This window comes from Lutjanus erythropterus, chromosome 12 (assembly GCF_056507025.1).
Source record: "Lutjanus erythropterus isolate fLutEry1 chromosome 12, fLutEry1.hap2, whole genome shotgun sequence".
NCBI classification, from domain to species: domain Eukaryota; kingdom Metazoa; phylum Chordata; class Actinopteri; order Lutjaniformes; family Lutjanidae; genus Lutjanus; species Lutjanus erythropterus.
This window is the reverse complement of record NC_139328.1, coordinates 24,132,784-24,157,947: the sequence shown is the minus strand read 5'-3', so window position 1 is coordinate 24,157,947 and position 25,164 is coordinate 24,132,784. Positions and strand designations below refer to the sequence as shown.

Sequence of the window (25,164 nt, the reverse complement as noted above, 5' to 3'; positions counted from 1 at the left end):
TTGAAAAGAAATCATGATACGACAGGGATCAAACAGGTTTACAACTAAAAAAAAAAAAAAAAAGAAGAAACAGGTCCTGGAGATGAGTGAGTGACAGCGACCCAGCTAGGACAGGACAAGCATTGTGGTGTGTGCTATCTTAGTCTATACACCTGCAGTCTATGTGCTCCAATGTGCAGAGAGATATAAATAGCGTCCATTAACACAGCATTATTAACCACTGAGAGAAGTAAAAACAGTACATTTAGCTACTTAGCATAGGCTATGCTAAAAAGGTGGAAGTTTGTTGTGTTAACCGGATCATTCTCTTCCGTCCTTCCTTCCTTTCTACATTCTTTACATCCTTCTCATGAAGTCACCAATAACGAGTATAGGTTTTATTTTTAACTTAATGATAAAAACAATTGGCCTCCACAGGTATTTAGTTAAATACATCTACAGTACACTGTCGCACGTCTTGGCTTCTCTTTTTTTTTTTTAGTCCTTCTTTTTTTAGCCGTTCCCTTGTTTCGTACAGCTCTTTCTCTCTGCAGGGAAGCGTGTGCAGTAGTGCCAATTTTACATCTGTACAAGACCGGACAGAACAGTAGTGCTCAACGCCATCTAGTCAATTCAAAACAGTTCTTTTTTTTTTTTTTGTAGTTTTTTTCCCTTAAAGATGCATGTAAAATCTATCCAGAGAAAAGTGTGGTTAACAACCGATAATAGTAATGATGAAAATGTACAGAGGTTAGCCTATGGGATCAAGCTATTTCTCGTGGTAGGGTCTCCTTTTTTTTGGTCTTTTTTTTTCTTTTAGGTTAGGTGTTTTGTTTTTATTTATTTATTTTTTTCAGATCTTGCTACCCTTTACATTCAGCTTGGCACAGTGCAGAACTACTCGCACGAAGACGACGGATGACGACAGACTGTGCAAAACAAAAACCGAAGCCACACATTTGAGGTGCGCGCGGTTTCGCTCGCCGAGGCTGCGCTCAAGACTGCGTTTGGTTCGGTGGGTAAGAATATTATCTTGCCTTTTTGTAAATTAAATTTCACGTCTTTTTTTTTATTATATCCAGTAAGAGAAAAAGAGATAAGTCAAGATGAGAATTGGGGGGGAAGGAAGTGGGAGAGTGGGAGGTGTGGGAGTTGGAGCTGTACAGGCCAGGAATATTTATATATATATATTTATAATTCAGAAACTCCTTCGTGGCTCCAGAGCAGCAACGAGGAGCCTGTTCGCTGTAATGGAATGACAGGTTGTCAGGGTGGGCGGGGGGGTGATATTGGCTTCTTCAGTGGTGTCGTCCTTCCATCCCGCTGCTCTTCAGCTGCAGATAAACAGAAAGAAATGCTCTTTAGTGAATGTCACACTCTCTGCACACACAAGTGCTGCCATCCATCATGCGGCTGACAAGTTATATTCAACAAGTGTCAAACAAATTTCACTTTGAGCAGAAAGGAGGCAGTTTCTGCGTTCACACTGCTGTTCTGCTGAGTAACAAAAGAAAACAAGGAAAATGTGAATATGAACACATTTGCACTAAAACCTGGATTCACACTGATTAAAGCAATTATTCTACTGCTAATATTTGATATGATCTTCAATGTGAGGTAAGGGTATATCAATATTTAATTATTGTGTTTTTCTCCCTCTTCTCCCTTTGACATTTTAATGATACTTTATTTCTATACTGATTTGTCCTCATTGTTGCATAAATGGCAGTTTTTTATCATTTAAGTCTTACTGTGTTGGTTTATTTTAATTCTGTGAAGCAGTTTGTTAAGTTCATGTTTCAAAAAGTATGATACAAAGAAATTATTTATTATCTGTTCAGCTCTTTCACTCTGTAGTCACCAGTTGCAGTAAACACAGGAAAAAAACACTCAAAAGATAAAATAACAGCACGCATAGTTGCCCTTTGTGTAAGTTGTATGTTTGTTTTTTTTTTTAACAGATTTCATGGCATTTTGCATGGCATTAAAACTGGGGACATTAGTGAAGATAATTCATCAATACTTCATACAGAAACCTAAAATATTAAATGTCTGTAGTATGGAAATCCAAGGAAATGGGACACCACTTGTCATGTCCTCAATTGCAGACGATGGCGCATACATAACACATCAGTGTTGAGGCTGTAAGCATTCTTATTCAAGACAGAGGTTTCCACAAAGATTGTTACAACATGATTATAACATTATGGTACTAGTTCTATAAATGTTATATTTAAGTCTGTTGTATGCACCATTATCAGCTATTATGGTGACAAATATGACAACACAACACCTTTATCAGTGTGGTCCAGCCCATAGACATTTCTGCCCTGCATTGATATCAGATAAGCAGAGAGGTGCAGAAAACCTGCTGCTAGATTAATTTAAGCTTCAATTAGAGGACATGGAAATAACTAACGTGCTATCGCTCACAAACTGCTGTTTACATAAATTTCTATTGACATTGTGAATAGCAATCCAATTACATATTCCTTTGCATCTACATTTAACTTAGATAGTCCAACCGATTTTAAATATTTTGTGCAACTTTTTCAGAGGATATAAACTTATTTCGCCATCCTGGCAGCCATGTTCCATGTTACACCGGAACAAACCATTATAGGAATTTTCTCCCAACACTATGTGTGATTTGCCTCTGATAATGCTCTATTTGGAAGAGAAGACTGGCATTACACTTACTTCTTTTCTGGCTTTCCGCTGCCTCCTCCCCTGATGGACACCGTCTGGCTGTTCTGGTAGAAGCCTCCTCCGCTGCGGTTGATGTTGGGGTGGGTGGGAGACGCCACTGGCTGCTGCCCGGGCCTGATAGGCTTGGCTGGGGAGGGAAGAACGATGACAGTGAGGAATGACTGTTGTTTGCAGTGTCAGGGAGACTTGCATTTCATTTCAGACAAAACACAAATTATACAGTATTTTTCCAAGATCTCCTCTGTCAATCCAAAGAGAAAAATACAATGTTGCTGAGAAATCAGAGAAAATAACTGATTTCAGGTGTGGTGGTGGAGAATTTGAAATGTCTTTTCAAGTTTATATATAACTGAAAATGCCAACATTTTCAGGTGTTTTCAGGCGCATGTATAATCCCTGTGTGTACTTGAGTGTCAACAATTTGTACAATAATGGTATGACAGGAATTTTCTCCAGCCACTGTGACGTGTCACAATGATAGTGTGTTTTCTAAATAAAAGAAGTTGAACATATGTGTCCGACCCTGTCCATCCCTACTAACCGATCTGGGCTGAATGCCCCCTCCTGGCCATGTTCTTGGCCCTGACGGCCTCCTTAATGCGGTCCACTTCCTGCTGGTAGCGCTTGCGGTCGCGGGCGGCGTTCTCCTTGGCCTCCTTCAGAGCAGACTCCAGGGCCTTGACCCGCTCAGCCGTAGCTCGAAGACGCTTTTCCAGTTTAGGAAGCTCACAGCGCAGGTCTGCATTATCACGCACCAGCTGTGGGACAATTTGCACAATTTTTCATCATTTCTTTCATCTATGTTTCTACAGCGGTCTACAGATAAATTGAGTAAAAAAAATAAGAAGATAGCAAGGAGAAGTTACTGAAGCAAACTGATATACAGGCAGAAAATTAGAGGAATAGAAAACAAGAGGAAGGGAGACCAGTGAGAAATGGGAAATGTGCAATCTTAAAAGGACAGCGATAATCTTTGAACTGTTGCTGGGTGTGTACAGTAAAATCTTACCTGTTTGTGAACCTTGGTGAGCTGCTCAAGATTGTTCTCAAGAAAGGAGATTTTCTGTTTCTGTGCCGCACTCCCACCCGTGTCATCTGAGTCCATCTCAGCGCTCTGCACAAAAACAAACAACAAGATTAAACCTTAAATAATATCTAGGGGGACTTATGATCACATCATACAATCCTTTAATCTGTACAACTTGTTTGTTTGTTGTATTAGATTTATTTTTTTTGCTAAATAAATTCTCTGCATTGCACTTGAACAGATTTTTTTTTGTCTACAAGACAATCAATCATAGCGTTTCACCTTTTTCACTCTGGTAGCCAAGTCCTGGACAAAGAGTTTCCTCAAGTTGTGCAGGGTCTGCAGCTCCTTGGCCTTGAATAGGAAAAAGAGAAGCAATCAAAATCAGAAAAAAATGATTGAGCAGCTTAGAAGAGACTGAAATAATCTGTCTTGTATTCAAAACTGATATAAAGATACACATATAGATTATGAATAACAATACTAAGGCTGGTATTTATTCAAAATTATCCATTCGTAATGAATGTTAACTGTAAATACTAGCTTCCAAATGGTCAAAAAAAAAAAAAACTGATTTATTTCTCCGATATATCATTTTGGCATTAACAACTTGCAGTAAAATGTCTGTACAAGCTGTAGAAAGCAGTCAACTCAGCAACACAATAAATTATACTTGCAAAGGGATGCAACCCCCACTATCTGATGTACCACAGATGCAACATCAGTGCTTTTTATCATCAGTTGATTTGGATGAACTCACCACTGTCTCCTCCAGACCCTTCAGGTCCTGTCTGGCCTGCTCCCTTCTGTCCTGCATTACCCTGAACAACAAAAACAACAACAACAGTTAAAATTTAAATAAATCAATACACAGTGCTGTTGTACAGACAAGAAGCAGGAGCTGTGGCATATATGGCTGCACATGTGCGGCCATATTGTGACTACAGAGTGTTTGTGTGAAACGTACGTGAGCTCATGCAGCTTGCGGCTCTTTTCCTGGTCGGTGGATTTGAGTTTCTCATGCTCCACTCTGAGCCTCTCCTGCTCCAGCATGATCTTCTGGTTCAGACTGGAGGAGACAACACAACATCATGTTTATGTGAACCAACTGACTAAATCCGTATATCTGTCTAAATAAGTCACTATTCCTTTCATTTTATTCCAAACTATCATTTTGTCTATTTCAACATTTAGTCGTACTCCTGCAGCTCAGTGATGAGTTTCTCCTTGTTGTCCAGCTCATCTCTCAGGCTGCTGATCTGTTTCTGATGAGCTTCACGGTGGGAGTGGATCTGCTTCTCTACCGCTTCCTGAACACACACAAATACACAAAATGTTCATATCATATATCTGCCAGAACAATTTACAAACACACAGTAAAAGACAAACATATAATGCTAAGTTGACAAAAAAATTAGCAAGACCAACATTTACATGATGGCACTGTTTACACTTTTTTGATACTAGATCTGAGCTATGCTACTTGATTTAAGATGCAAATTCACACTTTTCTGAATGTCACTTTTCAAATAGTCGTTGATGGCAACACTAATCAAAATTGAAGGAAATTTTGAATACATTTTCCCTGCAGTTTATCTGCAAAAAGGGTTGAGGAACATACCTTGACTTCATTGGCAGTCTGGATCTCATTCTCTTTCTCCATAGCATGAACTTTCTCTGTAAAAAATTAAGACAAGATTTACTGTCATGTGGTTGGAGTAGAGGGTCTTTACTGAACCATAAGAATATGAGATTTAGTTAGGATTGAAAATTGCTGCCTCTGACATCAAACCAGTTCAAATTTTGCCAATTGATTTGGGTTATAAATTAAATTCTGGTTCCCGATTCTTGTCACATTATTTGATTAAAGAAGATACCAAAATACACTGAAAGCAAAAAACACAGTGAGGTTATAAAAAGATCTGGCCCTCTGTAGCTATTTGTCAAACTGCTGCAGTCTTGTACACACTTTTCAGCACTGATCTGATCCACCATATTGTTAACACTATACAAAGCTGTAGATCAATACTTCTGTCAGGAATCCACAACTGGAACTGAAAAGCGTACTTCCCTACCAGTCCCTAGTTCTTAGAAATTTGGGGCCGGTTCCACTTCAAAACAAGTTCTTGACACCCAACCCTAGCAAGTTTTTCAAGTTGGACAACAATGTGGAGGTTTAACAGCTCCTAGAGGCAGTTTAACGTTTATTCCACAGCTCCTGTTAGGATTAATTGCCTCCAACAGAAATATGTAAGTGGACTTGTATCACGGCAATATTCCTTACTCTGTCCTTAAACAGAAACGTACCCTGAGCACTGAGCTTGACAAGTTCCTCATTGAGAGAGTCCACATTCTCCTCCAACTGCCTCTTCTTCTGCTCTACGTTCTGCAGGTACTCAGTCAGGGACTTGATTTTAGCCTCGTGCTGGAGACGGAAGAGATAATAAAGATATTTAAACACATGATCTTTATGAGGATATAATCAGAAATTAAATTTACATTTCTTTACAGACACACAGGAATCAGTCAAGTCTATGTTTTCAGTTCCTATGTACCTGTGAGATGCGAAGCTGGCAGGCAGCCAGCTCCTTCTCGTTCTCGTCCATTTTCTTGTTGCTCTCTGACTGTGTGCTCTCCAGCTGCTTGCAGCGTTTCACCATGGTCTTCACTTCTGACTTCATCTTACTGATGTAGAGACGGGCGACTGTGAACTCCTCATCTATCATGCCGCTGCCACCCTCGTGTTGCTGGAGGGGCAGAAAAGAAAGGTTGAAGAGGCACGACCACACAGTGGAAGAACAAAGAACCAGGTGTTCATGCATTTAATCATTAGAATGTCTGAAATGACATTGTACTACATTTGTATCATGGTTAGTCACTGGGGCCTGAAGCTGTTTTTAACATCCCGTGATGAGATTCCACCTCATCATCCCTTACATTGATCCCAAAAAACTCCTCCTTCTTTCACTAGATTCCTAGAGGCTGGTGTGGCTATAGTAACCATACATAAGGCATGTGAGTACCTTGATGTCATTGCTGCCCACAGCGATGCCAATCTCTGCTAAGTCTTTGAGCAGTGAGGACATCATCTCGGTCACCCTTTTCTTCTGGTGGTTGGACATCTCCTTCAGCTTCTGGAGCTCAGAGTCCAGAGAAGACAGGATGGACTGCAGGGACAGAGAGAACATTTAGTCTTTGTCTCAGTATATTTGTCTTTGGCTTTCAGTGGAGGAAAAAACAGCAACAGGATTAAAAAAACAAAACACAGTCTGTCTGCAGATTCTACTTTTCACCACTTCTACTGTTTTAACACAGCCATAATGCTTAACATATTGCAAGTCTCCCCCTTTTCTTATTGTTTGTTCTAATAAACAAGGTGTCAAACAGTCAGTGGTGTACATTTAGATCAGCGACATATATTTCATATTATATTCAATACATTTCAACAGTACAGAATAAAGCGGTTTGGATCATTTTAAGCAGATTATTTCATGTGAATATTGAAGAGTTTTTCTGATACTTTTAGTAGGTTTTATACTATTTGTTTGTCCTGTTTGTCCTGAAGTGTGCAATTATTCTATTAGTCCTTTGGTTGTTTTAATTGCATATTTTTCTTTTTTTCTTTTATGCCTTTAATTTTATAGGACAGCTGAAGATATGACAAGGGAAGGGGAGGGAGAGTGGGGAATGACATGCAGAAGAGGGCCATAGGTGAGAGTCAAACTCTTGGCTGCTGCACAGAACTGCATAAATAACTACATATTTTTCGAGTGCAGGGTGAGGCTTGTGTTCTGGTTTTCACCGTGCCATTATCCTCTGAGATATTTAAGTTTCAATCTCAAGTAATAGGGGTGTAATGATTCACTAATGCCTCCGATGCGCACACTTTAATGTGTTAGATACGAGTGCATCAGTTCAGATGGCCTGTATCGGTAAAAAGCTGAACATGAATCGGAAACAAATCGATGCAGCACTAGCGTATCAATACATCTCATTAGGATGCGCACACATTTAATTTTGGGACCAGTGAGCTGCCACTCTGACTTTCCTCCGTCTTCTCTCTCCTGCTGTCTCTGCCTGCACCGTATTGTATCGTGTCGTATCGTATCATGACAGAGCTGAATCGTATCGAACCGAATTGTTGGCCACTTAAAGATATAAAAAAATATATCGAATCGTTGAACATGTATCGAGATACGTATCTAATCGTCTCAGTCAGTGAGATACACCTCTATTAAATAACAATGTACACTTTAAAAATAACAATAACATTTAGTTTTGAAATTAAATTAATGAAATGCTGAGACACAGGCTGTTTTCTTACTCCTCTTTAAATCAAGCAGGCCTTACAACCTCTGTGAAGCTTTGCTGACCCATCACGAGGGTCAGGACCCACAGGTTGAAAAGCAGTGATTTACATAATCCCCAGTGACAAGACTCTTATTTTAGGGAAAAGGGTTTTGCTTCTCTATAAATCCAACATATCGTCCTTCGAGCTCATCACCACACTGATGGAATATAGTCAACCACTAAGCCCTTTTAAATTATTTAAGGACAGAAAGAGCTGTAGCAACAATGACTGCGTGCATGCCTGGTGTTCTCTTAATCCCTGCAGGCTGTAAAAGTTTAATTATAGTGTTGCATGTCTGCATGTTGCACATTAACATAGCCAAAACAAAGGACAAATAAAAGGCACATGACCAAAATTAAAGCATCACAGTGACTTTGGGCATGCTGATATCTGTCCTCAGCTCACCGATTTCTGGTTAAGCTCCTCGCTGATGGCCTCAAACTCCTTGGTCTTATCCTCCACCTCCTGGCTTTTCTGATCGTAGTTCACGGCCAGCTCCTCCAGAGCCTGCAGCACCTCCTTCACCTCGTCCTTGGAAGCCTCGTTCTCCGCCTGAAGGCGGTTCAGCTCCGCCTGGAGGTTCTCATGATCACGGCGGGAGGAGGCTAGAAGCTGTAAGCGGGGGAGAGAAGCTTAATTACGCTATATGTAATTAGTCATTAGGGCTGCAGACTTTATTCAGTGTTTGTTACAATAAGGAGGAGTAAGCAATTTGCATTTTTATTTGATCTGTTACCAAACACACAAGCTTTTCTCTTTTCTGACTATTTTGCATTTTAAAATTGATAGATGCATACAGTTGTTCTGAAAATGAGTTTAGGAAAGTCAGTGAAACAAGGACTTCAGTCTTGCATTTTTCTAGAAATGTTATGACACATGAAGAGTGAAAAACTCAAAATAACACACTGAGTCCACTACTAAAAAGCAGTGAGAGTAAAACATTGACAACTATACCAAATTATCAAAGTAAATCTTATTATAAGTGAAGATTGTAGCCCTACTCGAGACAGCAGGACTGGACTAAGTTAAACATACATACAACTTGACAGCTGTGATAGCTTCATGTGTTACCTTGCACCTCTGTAACTACAAGGATCAAGAGTTCACTCTCCACCTGCGGCTTCCCTCCAGCACTCACCTCATCCTGGTCCAGCATCTGCTGCTTCAGCTTCTCAGCCAGCTGGCTCTGCTGGTTGATTTCCTCGTCCTGTAAGGTGCAGAGACATTAGAATTCACACCGAGCACTATAGGTTTCACTGGAGTTGATGGGTACAAGCAGACAGATGACAGATAAATAAAAAAAGCCTTGTAATAATAAAACAGTACAATTTTTTTTTTACTTATGAGAATATCTGAATTTGTTACCCTTAAATCACCCTTATTCCATTCATGACAGCTGTTATGCGAAGACTTAAATATTTATGTATCTGAACAAATTTGTTTTGTTTGCCTGACTTATGTATATTTGTGCAATGCTGACCAGGAGCCTCACTTATAAAACAGAGGATCAACTTCAATCTTAAACACAACTTATGCAGAAAACCATGTATAAGTAGTTATTTATCATACCTAACTTTGACATGGAAATTATCCTCTTTTTTTTTTTAACAAAGTCTAGACTTTATGTTAAGCGATTTTCCTGCTGGTTATGTGGGGATTTTGCAAATTGGGAAATGTGCTCAAGACTATGCTGAAGCAGTTTTATGAACAATGTGACAGAAATGACATGTTCGTCTTTATTTGTCAATCCACTATTTAGTCCAACAAATAATTTGTGTCGCTTGGCTTTAATCTCCTTTACCATCACCTGATCTTGTCTTACAAACAGTTTGCTCTGTTCTATGACTATTTTATACATCACAGGTGCTTAAGTTACAATTGGGTTTCATAAGTTGTTATTATGCCTTCCATGTCTGCAAGAGCACAAGGGTCCGCTGGGTGCTGCATGGTTAAAATTTTCTCATCAGAAGGTGGACACACCAAGTGTTCCCTTCAGGCAAACTCCACAGAGTAATACAAACTGAACTAATGGATGTCCATGTACACATCAGTTCAGGACAATAATAGAAGCCTTAAAAAACTCTTCTTTTATGATCTGTATGTTGCACACTGAAATGATCTTAGGACTAATTTTAAGTATAAATCTAAGATCATTTTTATAAATGAGGCCCCTGCTGTCATTTTCAAGTATGCAAATATCCTGCATGAGATTATTGTCTTGTGACATCAAAGTCAAATGTGATTGTCTATAAAAGAAAACCAGAATTACATTACAAACATTAAATGCAAAATGGAAATTGTGGTCTCGTTCTTCAGGCTGCGGCGTCCATGCAGCCAGAGGGATGGCTAACAGTAGGTGACATCTATGGATTAACATTTACTATTTAAAAAAATAATCTCCACATCTGGTGGCCTATCATCTGAAAATGATCCAGTCAATGAGGAGCTTGAGGCAGAAGAATGTATGAAGAATACTTATCTTCTTAATTATTCTTTAGTTACCTAGGTATGTCATTCTTCATCTTAGTTTTGTTTCTACAGATTTCTATTACCCTTCAAATTACCAACAGCTGTTTTAAAGTGTCATTTGCATATTTTATGATGAACAAATTCTTGTTTCAGTGTGTAAGTAGTGTACAAAACCTGCACACATACTGTGCCATGTTCATAAACCAGCATTCATACATTTCTGTTATGAACTTCCTCTCCTCTCCCTCACCTTATCATCCAGCTGTTTGTAAAGTTTGGCCAGCTCAGCCTCACACTTGTCTTTCTCCACGTCAGTGAGGCGAACACCCGGCACGTTGGGCGTGGAGGCTGGCTTGTCGTTGAGTATGTTGTCAAGGGCCATAACCTCGGCGTTGGCCTTCTCCTTGTCAAACTGCTCCTCAACTGGCACACTCTCACCTGAGGTGGGAACACACATGTTAAGTATGTGCAGTGAGTTAAGACCATAATTTGTACTATGAAAAAGTTTAAAGTATGTTGCCCCTGATACACCCACTACCTATAGGTTTTAATGCATTTAACATACACGAACCGACAGAATCAAAACCAAAATTTTTAACTCAAATGCCAAAAGAAAGTTTTGTCTCATTTGACGAAACACTGGAATAAAACAGTCTATTTCCTCACCATTCCTCCAGCGGTTGAGCTCGTTCTCCAGCCAGGTGACAGTGTTCCTCAGGGTCTTATTCTTCTCCTTCTCCCTCTCATACTTCTGCTTCCACTGCTCTGCCGTAAGCTCAATGTTCACAGTGACAGTGTTCTTGATGGTCTTTGCTCTGGATGTAGAAAATAACAGATTTTATTCTACTGAAAGCTCTACAACAAGGACATTTTATGGTCCATTATGCCTTCAAAAAGGTACCTAAATGTACCAGGACCCAAGCTTCAATCAACTTAAAAACTAAAAATTGCATTTTAAAAAGTATTTATATTACGAAATAAATAAATTACACAGAGCAGTCTACCGACCTTTGTCCGAACATGAGGGTAGATTTGGTTTCGGCCTCATTATAGGAGGAAGGCGAGCAGCAGATGACAATGGTAGTTCGACAGTTACCACCCAGAGAGTCCTGCAGAATACGAGTCATCTTGCTGTCTCGGTAGGGGATGTAGGCCTAGTATACACAAAAACACACAAGGGAACATTCAGTGAGAAGAACACGAATTAACAGACTGTATACTCAACCCTAGAGAAAAAAAAATTCTGACCAAGATGACAGAAGAAGAGAAAACCTCTTACAACTCAAATCATAGTTTTTACTTTATAGCAGACCACCCCTGAAATATAAACATATCTCTGCTAATATCACAAAAATTAATACGCTTTGAGTTTGAGTTATCAAAGAAAAAGGCATGTTTTAGGTGTGTTTTTGTTAAAGCTGTCACCTTTCACCAAATTCACGAATTCACAATAGCTGCAGTTACATGAACAATATTTCTTCAACCTGACTGAAATCATTCTGATAACAGATTCAAATTTAGTTGTTTTCATAGACAGTAAGTAAAGTGATCTGATAAGATATGTGTTTACATGCCCTTAAGTATAATCAGAATTTAACTTCTTTGATGTGCATAAGATAAGCATCTTATCTGGCAGAAACATCATAGCAGGCAATTAAGCACAAAGTTCTTGGAAATTCTGTTTATGTCTTATTGACAAAGCAACAATTATTTGAATGTACTTTCTTTTATAGGCGGGTGACCAGCTAGAGCCTGTCACAGAGGAACATCGACTGGGTGAAAATTATTATGGCAGCAGACAAAACAGTTATAAAAGTTGATATTTTATTGCAATGTTGTGCTCCTTATTCTATTGATTGATCGATTTATGCTGATCAGATATGCACCTCGTTGGGATTCGTAAAAGGTCTTAAGTGGTATTGTTATGTTAAGGTACAGGCACTTATAAACAGGCACTTGAATTGAATTGAATTTGGGGAGGCTATTCTACCAAATTCCTTTTAAAAATATTGTAATTTTATATTGCTTTGCTAATCAGTAAATGTACACATCTAATAGTTTGTAGGCCATGATGACATGTGATTCAGCACAAAATTCTTGTAATTCTAGTATATAAACTCTTGACAAGGCAATAGTTAATTAGACAAAACTGACTACTACCTACAGCCCCTAGTCATGGCAACAACAGGTAGACAAATTATAAAAGTTGAAATTTTGCTGATTTAAGTGATTTACACTGAACTAGTGTATAACTTTAGGTGATCAGTAAAAGGTCAGTGGTGTTGTTCACGTCATCTAATATTATCCCCATGTGGGGCAAACATGCAGAAAGAATATATTTATGCTAATAGAGGGAAATGCTCAGATGAACTGTTTACATCTGAACCAAAAAACTGAACCACGAACCCACATTCCACTGAATTATTAATCCAATTACTGGCACTGGAATATTTGGGGTTCATGAAAAGCTAATAATACCATGTGATAGACTCCAGAGTTAGACAGACAAAAAAAATATGGTATCTTCTAAGCATGGCAAAAACACTTAGACATGCTACTGCTGTCCTGAAACCTAAGAAGAGGTCTGTGGTTTCAGCAGCACTGAGCCAACAGGATGTGATGTCTTCAGTTACACTTCTCATGAGTTTAGTAAAGTTAGCTGGCAGCAAATGATGCCTTGATAAATTATTGGCATTGATACAAACAGCCAAGCAGCAGCAATCCGGTATAATTCTTTAGACGCCACTATGCTCAGTTGGAAGTGAGACATCTCTGTACAATGGCTCATTTGTTTCAGGCCATCACAAATATATCAGCAGCTGTCCGCCTCAGGTTGTTTACAGAGGGAAGGCACCCTAGAACAAACCAATTGTTGATCAAAGTGAAGAGTGTGAAATCGCTGTGGAGCAGCTTAACAAAACACTGCTTGGAGGACAGTTTTTATCAGCTGAAGTTATTTCTGCAGTATAAAGGACTTTTAGATGGTTGATGATGGCACTTTCACACTAAGATAAGTGAAAAAGATGTTTTTCCAGATGCACACCTCTGGGCTGTGCAGCTGGTAAATAAGTAGACTTTCCTTATGTTTGTTACATTAACAGTAATGGCTGTAATTTCAAAATGCTATAAAAACACCTGAGGTTATAACCGATCTAACATTTGTGGTAATGAATAAGCTACAAAAACAAATTTGGGCTCATTATGTTCTGAAGTTTAGATTAAAACCTAACCGAAAAGTTAACTCTGTCACATTAACCTCAATTAGGAAACACATTTCTCTCAGCAGGTAATTCCCTTTTACTTACTGTGCAAATTAAAAGACCAAAAGCCACAAAACACCACCACAACATGTTCAACAAATGGACAACAAATCTGCAGATTGCACCAAGAAAATAATGGCAGATTTAAGACAAACCCTCTATGACTGAAGAGAGCTGAAGCTGAGTTACTGACCGTTCCTTCAGCCAGAGCAGAGATGACGTTTCCCAGGGAAGACAGAGACTTATTGATGTTCTTGGCCTCGTCCAGCACAGCTCCCTCTGCTCCTGTTTTACTGACCTGAAAATAACAAAGACAATAACCTCAAAAAGGTGTTGTGCAACTTAATGTTTAAGACAAAAGCTACCAAAGATCAATACTTCGGGGACTAGGAACCTTTGAAGAAATTTTATGCATTTGCGGGGTCCAGAGTTTGAATTAGGTTCCAAGGGCATTTTATTTTAATAGATGTTTCAATACCATTTTTCCATTGCGATACCAATTCCAATACCTGAACTGGTACTGGATAGATACCAGTACATTTAAAAAAACAAACAAACAACAACAACAAACAAACTCAATCAGGAAATTAAGACTGAAATAACAGACTCTGTTCCAAAGACCTTCTGCTTACCACAAGCTGGCTAGAACAACAGACTTTGCAACACAATCTGATGCAAAGTTAAAGCTGATGTTTCTGACCATAACATTTGGTGTCCAGTATGCTGCTAATAAGTCCCATCTCAGGGGTTAGTACTTTCAAAAAGTAAAGAAACTTTGGCGGATGGAGCCTGCCACACTGAACATATTGGATTGGTCTAGTGCCAGTATTATTTTATCTCAGCCACCATTTTTAATTTTTAAAATCTGAAAACAAGTTTGGTTTTGTTAACTGGGCTTCATTACATCAACATGGAGTTAAAGAAGAAACCAAAGGACAGATGGACGAATGACCTTTAATGAGCGTTTATGGTGAGGTCTAAGTCCAGCGGGAAAACTATGTGTGCACTGTTGCCGCAATGTTGCACAAATGATGATGCCTTTCTGTCGCCTTATATCACACCATCACTATTGTATAGTCATCTGCAAAAATGACATGTAAAACCAGCCATCACTTTTTCATATGTCAGCGGACTAATGTGCCTAACCTTCACAGGTAGACCGTAGTGGAAATGGAGACAACAGCTGGCTGAAGGAACCCTTTAGTTCCTTAAAAAGATAATTCCTGAGACAAAATGATCTGGGTACCTTGGGTGGAAACAACACTAATGAACACACTCTAATCTGAACCCAACACAAGTACACAATAAAGGGAAAATGGGTCTACCAAAAAGTTACAATACTAAATCTCAAAATAATGAAGATGTCAAATCAGAGAATTCTACCAATATCTATGACAGATGGTTTATCTTTTCTTTGATTCTCTGTTACCTTTTCACTGCCAGCCAGATCAACCAGGTAGAGTTTGCCGCTGAGCTTCTGCTCTGTCTGAGTGTTCTCCTGTTTGACATTTATCAGGAAAATACTGTGACTCCTGGAGCTGTGCTCGTTCATGTCTAATGGAGAAAAAGATTACATACATGTGGTCAAAATGGATCAGTCTCAAAATAGCAAAAACTACTACCATTTGTTGCACAGATGGTTGTAAAACAACAGAACGGCATCTTACTTGTGACTGCTACATGTCTGTTTGATTTGCCTTCATCAATTGTATCCATGACCTCTTCTGGGCTGCAGACAAATCTCTCAGTGCAACCCTTAAAAGAAAAGCAGAGTATGAGGTGAGATTAATGTCTTTACAAACAAGTCTTACCACATATTTAACGTGTGACAGGAGGAGAGGTCTCACCTTGACGTAGGGTACTCTGTTTTTGTCTTCGTGCACTGACAGATTGGTCTTAGACACTGGAAATGAAAAGGACAAAGGTGTCAGGGAAGCTGACTTGGCATACTGTAACGTTTATATACACAGGAAATTAAATTTGGTTTATTCTGTCTATATCCTTGGAGCTGGTTCAAAAAGCCTTTGCTTCCATTCCCACTTCTACTGAGGATGATCTCTGGTCATCACTTCTCAAATGGACAGGAAAAGCTATCACCTGGATATAACTTCAAAAACCGTTCTCCACTGGCAAATGTACAGAATAAGAATCAAAAAAGCACCACTCCAAAGGTTTATAGTACAGGAGACAGATGAGCTACAACTGTTACGATCAAGTACTGTGGGGCTGTCTCCCATTTCTTTGAACTAAAATTAATCACAAGTATAATCACAAAGTTTTTGACAACATCAAGCAAACTGGGCAATATATGATTGTTAAATTGTTACCAAAACCAGAAATTGAAGCCTTAATCATCACACATTAAATTGTTAGAATAAATGCAAGTGCAAACTCCTTTATACCCACAGCAATCAATGCAAAGTCACTTTATTTATTTTACCAGCTGTTTATATTAACTTTTATTGTACTGTATATTTTGATTATGACTATTAATGTTTGATAATTTCAAGAGTAAGGGATCAACAAAGGGCTTATCTAGCTATGAGTGACAAATGTGATGATGGGATTGTTTCATTAATTTCTTCTATATTTTTTTTGTTTGCAAAGATAAAACACCAGATTAAGTTGACAATAAAGAATTTTCCATGGGTGTATTCAAATTCAAGCATACCCCTAACCTCTGAATAAAATATTTTCATTTTCAAGTTTCTGCAGCTCATTTTGACATCAGTCTTGTAAAGGTGGGGATCAGTGTCAATCACTGTCTTCAAATGATCTGTTTAACAGACACAGCTGAGAATAGTTTCATATGTTGTTGCATTAATAGATTATACACACTTACAAGAGATAATAATAACTATGTCAGTGTCTTTACAGCTAACATCCCCCTCCATCATGTTCCTAACACATGACTTTTCTCAACATTTCACAGGCTTTTAGCAGCTCATTCTGTCACATCTGTTACCACTGTCTATTACCACTATGAGAGATGTTCACTGCAGTATCACAGCCACTTACCATCCAAAAGGTCCCGAATCTTGTCTAAGTAAATTTCAAAATATGACACCTGTGAAGAGAGAAAGAACCTCATTAATTTGGCAATCCAGCTGAGAGATCAGACCAGAGAATTTAAATACACACAAGGGGTTGCTTGTTAACTGCAAACAACAAAACAGCAGCACAGTAACAGTATTCAGGTTTTAAAAAAATGCACAAAAAAAGATGTCATTAATTTCCAGCTGTTACAAGTAAGGGACAATCTAAAATCAATGTCAAACAAACCAGATGTGTGAAGGCGTTTTGAGCATGGCTCTTTTTTTATTTTAATTTGTTTCTTCACACTTGTCTTGCAGTGACTCTGAAAATTATGCTATATTAGGACAGCAATTAATACTTTTCATTAAACAGAATAAAACGAATGTCTCACCAATACATTTACATGTTTCATTATTTCTATCCTTACCAACAGAATAAATATTTACCACAATGGGCCGTAATGCAAGAGCAGGTATCAACAAACACGGCAAAGAGTCAGCCAGGAAATGTGATGCAGCAGCACCAAGTGACATGTTTCAAATCAGCCTCCTCCATGACTTATTTTGCCTCAAGAAAAATGCTTAATAATAGAAAACTGCAAAAGAGGAAGTAGGCAGCTTGTCTCTAGCACCCACCGTTTGAAATAATGTTAGTCAGCCATAAATATCAGATTTTAAATACATTATCTAAAGCTGGAATTTTTGTCTTCTATTTCTGTTTCAAAGAAATGCTGCTCCTCAACTTGTCATGGAAGTGGCTTTCTAACTGCTTACTTTGATATGAAACTCCAGGTTTTCATCCATGGAATAGATGTAGTTGAAGATATCTTGCACTATCCTGGGGATGATGCCCATTGAATCTGTGTCATGGAGATTCCCCTGCACACATAGAACAAATTAATGTCATGTCATGATGAGAAGTGAAGATGCACTTTAATAGAAAACAAACAAGCCCTGTTTTGAGATGTCATCCTCACCTCCATGGTGTGTGTTTTGCCAGATGATGTCTGCCCGTATGCAAAAATCGTTCCATTGTATCCCTCCAGAACATCTGAAAAAGACCACAGAGAACTTGTTGAAGCAAGAATTAAAAAGGCCTTTAGTATTTAAATTAAGATTTGAAAAAGGAAATATCCTGGGTTCTTTGTCAATTTTATTTGTTGCATGGACCTCACCTTTTACAATTTTCTGGGCGCAGGCGTTGTACACTTGTTCCTGTGTTGTATTTGACTGAAACACTCTGTCAAACATATACGGTTTGCCCTGGAAAGAAGAGAAGAAGAAGAGTAAGTAACAGAAATAGTATGAATAATAATCAGTGAGGTGTTTTGTAAAAAGATCTCTATGCACATTTTTCTTTAACCAAATGATAAACACAAAAGCCATTCAGCGTCAGTTCAAGGGGGGCTTTCTTGAGAAATATCCTTTAGCAGCTAGGAAACTGTGCATTCTGCACATCCAAAGCCAGTAACAGTAGTTTGTTTGGAATCGATATACTGATTGCTGCCTTGGTTGAGGCCATGAAAAAAGATATACTTACAGAAGCTAAACCCTAACATGCAACAAAGATCCCCTGTCAGATTCAAACCTAGGGCACCGTGTTACATGGTCAGTCTTACCACCAGGATGACCTTAAACTGTCTATATTTGACGTTGCCACCTCCCAGTCTTCTAGGACTTTCTAAATGCAAGACAGTGTCTAGAATGGTGGCGAGTATAACCACAAACAAACCTACCATTCTTACATGTTTTTTTCCAAGGACACACCTTACTAGAAACAATGCTCTGCTCCCATTTTCAGTAGTAAATACAGGATGTCACCGCCCCAATATGAAAGGCTACCCTATAGGTTATTTTAAACCCTTTACTTGGAACCACCCAGTTTTTGTGACAAAAGCTGAAGAACTGTCCTCAGTCTCTGCTGAGCTAAGCATTTAGAGACTGACTTGTGAGACCAACCTAATTCACTCTCTGCTGCATGCATTCTAGCAAGCGGTTTGCATTAACTGCATTTAAATGAAACTACTGCACAATTTTCTTACTGCTTTTGACATGAAGTGTCTATTGCCTGTACATATCTCTATTTTATTGCCCAGGCTTAATCTCAGATTTTAGGGGCTTCACAGATGCCTCCCCCTTCAGCGGAGGAATGTGAAAACACCTATCTAGTGACAAACTCTGCACAGATACAAGTCAGTACAATCAAGGTCAGACATTTAATGGGACATTAACACAAAAAAATCCAAAATTTTTGAGTGGCAGGCATCTTTAAACTCTTCTCCAACAATCTTGGCACAGTGTTTTAAATGAACTTAACTAAACCTTGAACTTTTACTACTAACTGAAGTGCCAGCCTGTTTCAAACAAGCTGAGTGCAGCTGATTGTGATATCCCACGGGCCAGTCAAAACTTCAAAGCACTATTCAAGTGAGATAGAAATCGATAGCTGGATTTAAGAACGCAGCTGCAGGGTGTTAAAAAATGATGCTACCGGCGATTCTGAGGTTCAACTGAGATGGCACGCTGTCTTTGGAGGTTTTAAGTCCCAGGTGACTCATCTCTTCTCTAGCCTGATGGGTGGGGCTCTAGCTGTGATGTATTAAGAGTTTATAAACAAGACAGCCCCATTCACATGTGATTCTCCAGGTTACAAAACATACATGACTTAGTGTCAGAACATTAGTTATTGTCAGATGAAGCGTTTACCCCTGTAAGAGAATGCTGTCAAGCAGCTGGTGTCACCTTGGAAACACCACTGATTAGGGCTTTCTTGCTTAGAGCCAGTGGTACATGTAAACACATTCACAACTCAAGGTGAAACCACAAGTATGTCATTGCCTGGTATTAAATGATTCAACACGTTCACCAGTACTAGAATTATTCAAACTACTACAGCTGAGACATCCTCAGTTTGCACTGCGGCTCATAATCCTCCCTTGACGGTCACATTTAAAGCACAGCTCGCTGGTGCAACACAGCAGCAGCAGCATCTTAAGACTTTGATAATTCATTCCAGCTAGTAGCCACATCCTGGCAATTAACCCTGCCCAGAACATGAGTGCTGAGCCACTATCAGGCCTGCCAGACACTGTCAGCAAACAATGGCAGAGCCCAAGTTTAAAGTCCTTATTGTTACTGCTGCTGCTGCTGCTGGCCTCGTTACCTACACTTCTGTCTAATGGGATTACTTGCTAAATGTAATTACAGTGAAAAGTATTGTTACAGTATTAATAAGTGCAATGTCATGTTCCTGCTTCCTGATGGCTGTGTTATGATACTTATCCAGGCTACGCTATTCAGGAGAGACGGGAGACACTGAGGATATTCCAGAATATCCAAATGCAGAGCTTAGGGCTGAGCAATTTATCAATATTATATCAATAACCTGATATAAGATTAGATATCTTCTTAGGTTTTAGACATCCTTATACTGCAATACGGTATAAGTGTTGTCTTTTCCTGGTTTTGAAGGCTGCACTATAGTAAACTCGTGTCATTTTCTGTACTTGCCAGTCTGTTCTAGTTGTTATTTCATTTGTCCTTACCCACTTAGTCATTCAATCCACAATACTGGTGATTATTTATCAAAAATTCTGTCTGTTAATTTTTTGTGAAAACACCAATAGTCATCCCTACAATATCATCACAATATCAACAGAGTTATGTGGTCAATAATATTGTGATTTTGAGACAATTTTATTCTGTTTGAGAATTCCAACTTTTTCTCCATTTTATGTTATATTAAACTGAATATCTCTGGACAGACAAAGATACCGCCTTGGACTTTGACATATTGGAGTGGACATTTCCCCTTTATAGACGAAATAATTAATCAGTAAATCTATAACTGATAATGAAAATAGTACTTGGTTGTAGCCCTAGCCACATGATTCTTGTAGTATAATGCATGAAATCTTATTGGATTTGTGTTGCTACTATGTAAATTAAGTCAGTTTTATCACTTTGGCTTTGTTGGTAACCTTGCTTCTTTGCACACAGCTGGCAAGAAATAATAAATACTCTGCAGATTAATTAATAATAAAAATAAGCATTGGTTGCAACCTTAACCACGTGATTCTTGTTGTATGATGCATGTAATTCAACTAGATTTTTGCTGGTGCCAAGCAAAATAAGTCTGATTTATCATTTGGAGTTTATTGGTAGCCTTACTTCCTCATACACAGCTGGCAGGAAACAAAAACAGGTGTCAATTGCTTCAATGTTATTGACATGTTTAAATGTCTTAGAAACACTTTAACTTATCTCTCTAATCCTTCTCTTTCCTTTTATCCCTCACGCACCACACTAGTATCTAAAAGTAGCACAGTCATGTTCTTGTGGGGCATCCCAGACTACTATATGGAACCAGGAGATGTGACAGCAAAGGATGAGGGGAATGACCTGATCTTTTATGTGCAAAACTGGAAGTAATGGATGCATGAATAATTCACCTGCTGCACAATTACACTAGCCCAGCATGGCAAACTAAGCTAGTTACGACACCCTTACCACTTCATCTGGAAACTTCATCTCCCGCCCTTTCCGGCAAAAAACTGGCAGGACTTTGAAGTGAGCCACAGCTGAGTAAGGGCGTACTGCAGGAATATGTTGTAGGAGACAAACAAAATATCTGGTGTGGGGAATCTCTGACCCTCCATTAATATCTGAGCGTATCAAAACAGCATCACAAGGCTCACCACGGTGAAGCTGCTTGTCAGACTTCTTAACAGCATGCAATGTGGCCAGCTTGACCACTAACTGAGCACTGCTGCTAAGGCTTCGGCCCTAACACAGGGTCCACACCCTAGATTGTTTCAAAACGGATAAAAATATGAGCTAAGTGAGTCAATCACCCTGGATAAGAGCATCTGCAAAACTAAAGTACATCACCATAATAATTACCCTCCCCACCCGGAGAGATTGCCCAGCGCACAGCCAACTGCCTACTCTGATTGGTTGAACAGCTGGTTACCAAGAGAGAAAACACAGGGGGATTACCCAGGAGGCCTGTAGTGCTGCTTATGGGCACTGTAAGTATTGTACTTCTCAAAGCAGATGCACCAGCAGAGGCTACTAGGCTACTAGGCTTTGGCCTGTAACACTTGCGTCCTTCACAATGTGCACTGGTATTTTGGCACTATGACTGGCACTCTGAACTGGGCTGGGCCACATCATGCTGAAGGGGCACAGACAGTACGCTTGCCATTAGTGAAAGGCCTGAAGCCAGTGTCAGCAAAACTATTCAAGAAACCACCACAGCTACAACAGTCTTCTCTGTTTTGCATGACAGGAAAAAGAATAGTACTGTTGTATTCTAAATTCACCACCTAAATTAGTGGTTTCACTCCAAAGAGGATGTAATTCATATTCACTCAGCCAAAACATGCAACTTCATGAATGGAATTCAACTTCAGTTTCTATTGCCTTGTAAAGTCTTTTAAAGCATAGGTGTGCACAAGCACCAAAGTCCACAAAGAAAATGACAGTTTGTCATGAAGGATACCTAATGTTTAACTATGTTTTTTTTCAACTTCAAATGATATCCATTGGCTTTTGAATGTTCAGCATGTACAAACTTGAGATATTAGTCAGGCTTTTATGCTGTTGTTCTAATTCCTAATTACTACAGGCACAAAGCATATGATGAGGCCAACTTTTTCCCATTTCCGATTGTGCAGAGGCACGCAATGGCATGAACCCAGGTTGTGTAAACAGTGACTTTTTAGACCAAGCTCACTGTATAGGCGTATGATGACAAAGCATCAAGCGCACATCATTTGCAAACTGACTTCAGGGCAGATCCTTTGTTGATTTAGTAAAGTGGAGGTAACATGGCACTGCATTAGTAAAGGCATTTCCTTCTTTTGTCATATAGGAAATTGTGCCCGTGCCATTATCCTTATCAAGTGCTTGGAGGCTCTGTATCACTGGAGGGCTAATTAAATCAAAGACAACAAACTTTGGTTTGATCCCAAACTGAACAACTGTACATTATGTATTGACTATAAGGTCATTTTGCAAACACTGATGCTTTGTCATCATGCACGTTATACAGTGGGCATGTCTTAAAAGGGCACTCTTCACACAACCTGGGTACTGTGGTGTTTATTTTAATTATTTATTATTTAATCTATTCGTATGATACTGACCAGAGCAAAATCAATTTCCATTTGTGAGTAACAAAGGATATCTAATCTAATTTACAGTCCAGTCTCTCAGAGCTCAACAGAATACCGCCTGTCTACATATAATCTGACATTTCCCACTGATATTATTTTGACTTTACCATTGTCTGTGTTTTCTTTTCCTTGATTGAATCATATTTTCATTCTCTGTTATAGTCAATAATCGAAATAATTCCAACTTGGTCTACAAAATGAGTTGGTTATGTAGCCAGCTGGTCAGCTAGCTAATGTAGCTTTAATTAAGCAACAGTATTAAAACTAGCCAGCTAGCCAAGGCCGGCTAATCTGTCAACTACCAGCTGGCCTAGCCTGCTAGCCAACAGTCTGTTAGCCACTACTAAATCAAAGCTGGCTTACGCTTTATGCTGACGCACACTATTCACAATTAATAGATTTATCGTTACATACGCACAGCTATTTATTTGTTAATGTGGTAACAATAATGTAGTGAATAGCATGCAGGAGTGGCAGGCTAACGCTGGCGACATTTTAACCTGTGCCAGCCTGTGTGTTTGTGGCTTTGTTGAATGACAGCTCGCTAGCCATGACAGGGCAACTGCGAATAGAGACATTTTACGGCGACAGCAACTGATTTGGCATTTTAAAATGTGTAGCCGATCACGGTTGTCGACCCGTAATGAACTACAGGCCGAGTAAGTGACACGTTTAATGCACCTAAGTGTTTTGGTGGCGGCAGAAGTTGTCTGCAGCTGAGGGCCAGCAGAACAACGCAACGGTGAACAGGTACTTCATTTCCCAGGATGGCGAAGGGAATGCCCCGCCCAGTTCCGCATCTGATTGGCTTACCCCGATATCCTCACCAATCACACTCCTCATACCTAAACCGGACAACGAGTGCTAGCCAATCAGAGGCAAAATACGGCGGGTCATTCCTTCGCCATCCTAGGAAAAGAAAATGGGCTCGGTCAGCCCTTGCTAACGTTAGCTAACAAGCTAAGGTGCTAACTACCGTAGCTACTAGACAATCAAAAATGGCGTACTGCTGACCGTGCCCGAGGGCTCTGTCAAACAGGTAGCAACATTAAACAACTTACCGCGATAACGACGGTCTCGTCCCCTTGAAACTTGGGAATGTATTTATCGCCTCTGGTCACCTCGGAGCTGTTCAGGGGCCTAAAACGGCACATCACTTTGATGGTGCACTCCGCCGGGTCGGCCATCTTCCACGGTTTACAAATGGAAATTCACCGATAAAATTAAAGTATATCCTGGATCCCAGGGGCGGCCGCGGGGGGCGAAAAAGGGAGGCCGAGCCCCTCTGTCCCAATCTCAGGTTCTGTAAAGGGCGATTATCTGTCGGGTATTCAACAAAGATCCTTGTTTTGCTCTCAATCACTTCCCCCTCCTGTTAGGAAGCCATGATACCGGTGGATCAGCGGCTGGCCACCTCACCCCTCCTGCTGCTGTGGATGTGGTTCACAATGACGTCACCTCGGCCGGCGCTCCCCTCCTCACTGTGTTTGTGTCAGTGTAATGAAATACTCCACCATCAGTGGACATCAACAAAAAAACTTATCAGCCTCAAGAAATGTTATACATTCATAGTTTACTCATACACGTATCTATTTAGCTTTGTTGTTCTTGTTCTTAGCTGATCATGTCTATTCTATTCCTCTGTAAGTACACTGAGAGCTGTAAAAATAATCAAATTTAAAGAGATAGTTCACCCACACATGAAAATCCGGTCATTATCTACTCACCCTCATGCCAAATGAAAGTTCAGTTTAGTTTTTTAGTCTCAAGAAAACAGCATTGCAGAATTTCTCAAACAACTGAAGTGAATGGTAACCAGTTCTCAAACTGAGAAAAACATGGGAAAAATTTTTTATGTCTCCATACTGCTCATCTAGTGTAATCCAAGTCTCCTAAAGCCCTGATATGCTGTTCACTTGGATGCGCACACATCACTCCACATGCATCCAGTTCAGATGGACGTGTACACACACACATGAACATGGCTCAAGGATCTACAGTGAAGATTTAGACTAAAAAAATGGTGTAAATGATGCCTTTCAAGTCAACTTGGCATCTTGGGGCTTTAGGAGACTTTGACTAAACCAGATAAATAGTATGGAGGCTTTTATTGTTGTTGTTGTTTTACATTTGAAAACTAGTCACCTTCATTCAC

General features: G+C 39.5%; 1 protein-coding gene across 1 annotated transcript; it reads right to left on the bottom strand.

Moving 5' to 3' along the window:
- On the bottom strand, positions 1 to 24,451 carry LOC146318043 (kinesin-1 heavy chain). Its single transcript, XM_084731511.1, has 26 exons — positions 24,071 to 24,451; positions 18,006 to 18,093; positions 17,808 to 17,881; positions 17,605 to 17,709; positions 16,814 to 16,862; positions 15,643 to 15,698; positions 15,463 to 15,550; positions 15,225 to 15,349; positions 13,989 to 14,093; positions 11,544 to 11,689; positions 11,202 to 11,350; positions 10,786 to 10,973; positions 9,205 to 9,273; positions 8,472 to 8,678; positions 6,739 to 6,882; positions 6,271 to 6,462; positions 6,023 to 6,140; positions 5,337 to 5,392; positions 4,916 to 5,025; positions 4,683 to 4,784; positions 4,476 to 4,536; positions 3,998 to 4,069; positions 3,698 to 3,802; positions 3,230 to 3,446; positions 2,680 to 2,815; positions 1 to 1,313 (listed from the first exon to the last, which is right to left on the bottom strand). Exons 1-26 carry the CDS (start codon positions 24,194 to 24,196, stop codon positions 1,310 to 1,312), a joined length of 2,892 nt encoding a protein of 963 aa, XP_084587637.1. The 5' UTR covers positions 24,197 to 24,451; the 3' UTR covers positions 1 to 1,309.
- Between the last annotated feature and the right edge of the window lie 713 nt (positions 24,452 to 25,164).

What these genes read in the sequence shown, in the direction of transcription:
- LOC146318043 (XM_084731511.1), bottom strand. Translation starts at nt 24,196, where the DNA reads ATGGCCGACCCGGCGGAGTGCACCATCAAAGTGATGTGCCGTTTTAGG. An exon ending in TCACCAAGGTTCACAAACAG is followed by an intron (nt 3,447 to 3,697) that starts GTAAGATTTTAC and finishes ATTGTCCCACAG; the next exon opens with CTGGTGCGTGATAATGCAGA. An exon ending in GGGGCATTCAGCCCAGATCG is followed by an intron (nt 2,816 to 3,229) that starts GTTAGTAGGGAT and finishes TTCCCTCCCCAG; the next exon opens with CCAAGCCTATCAGGCCCGGG.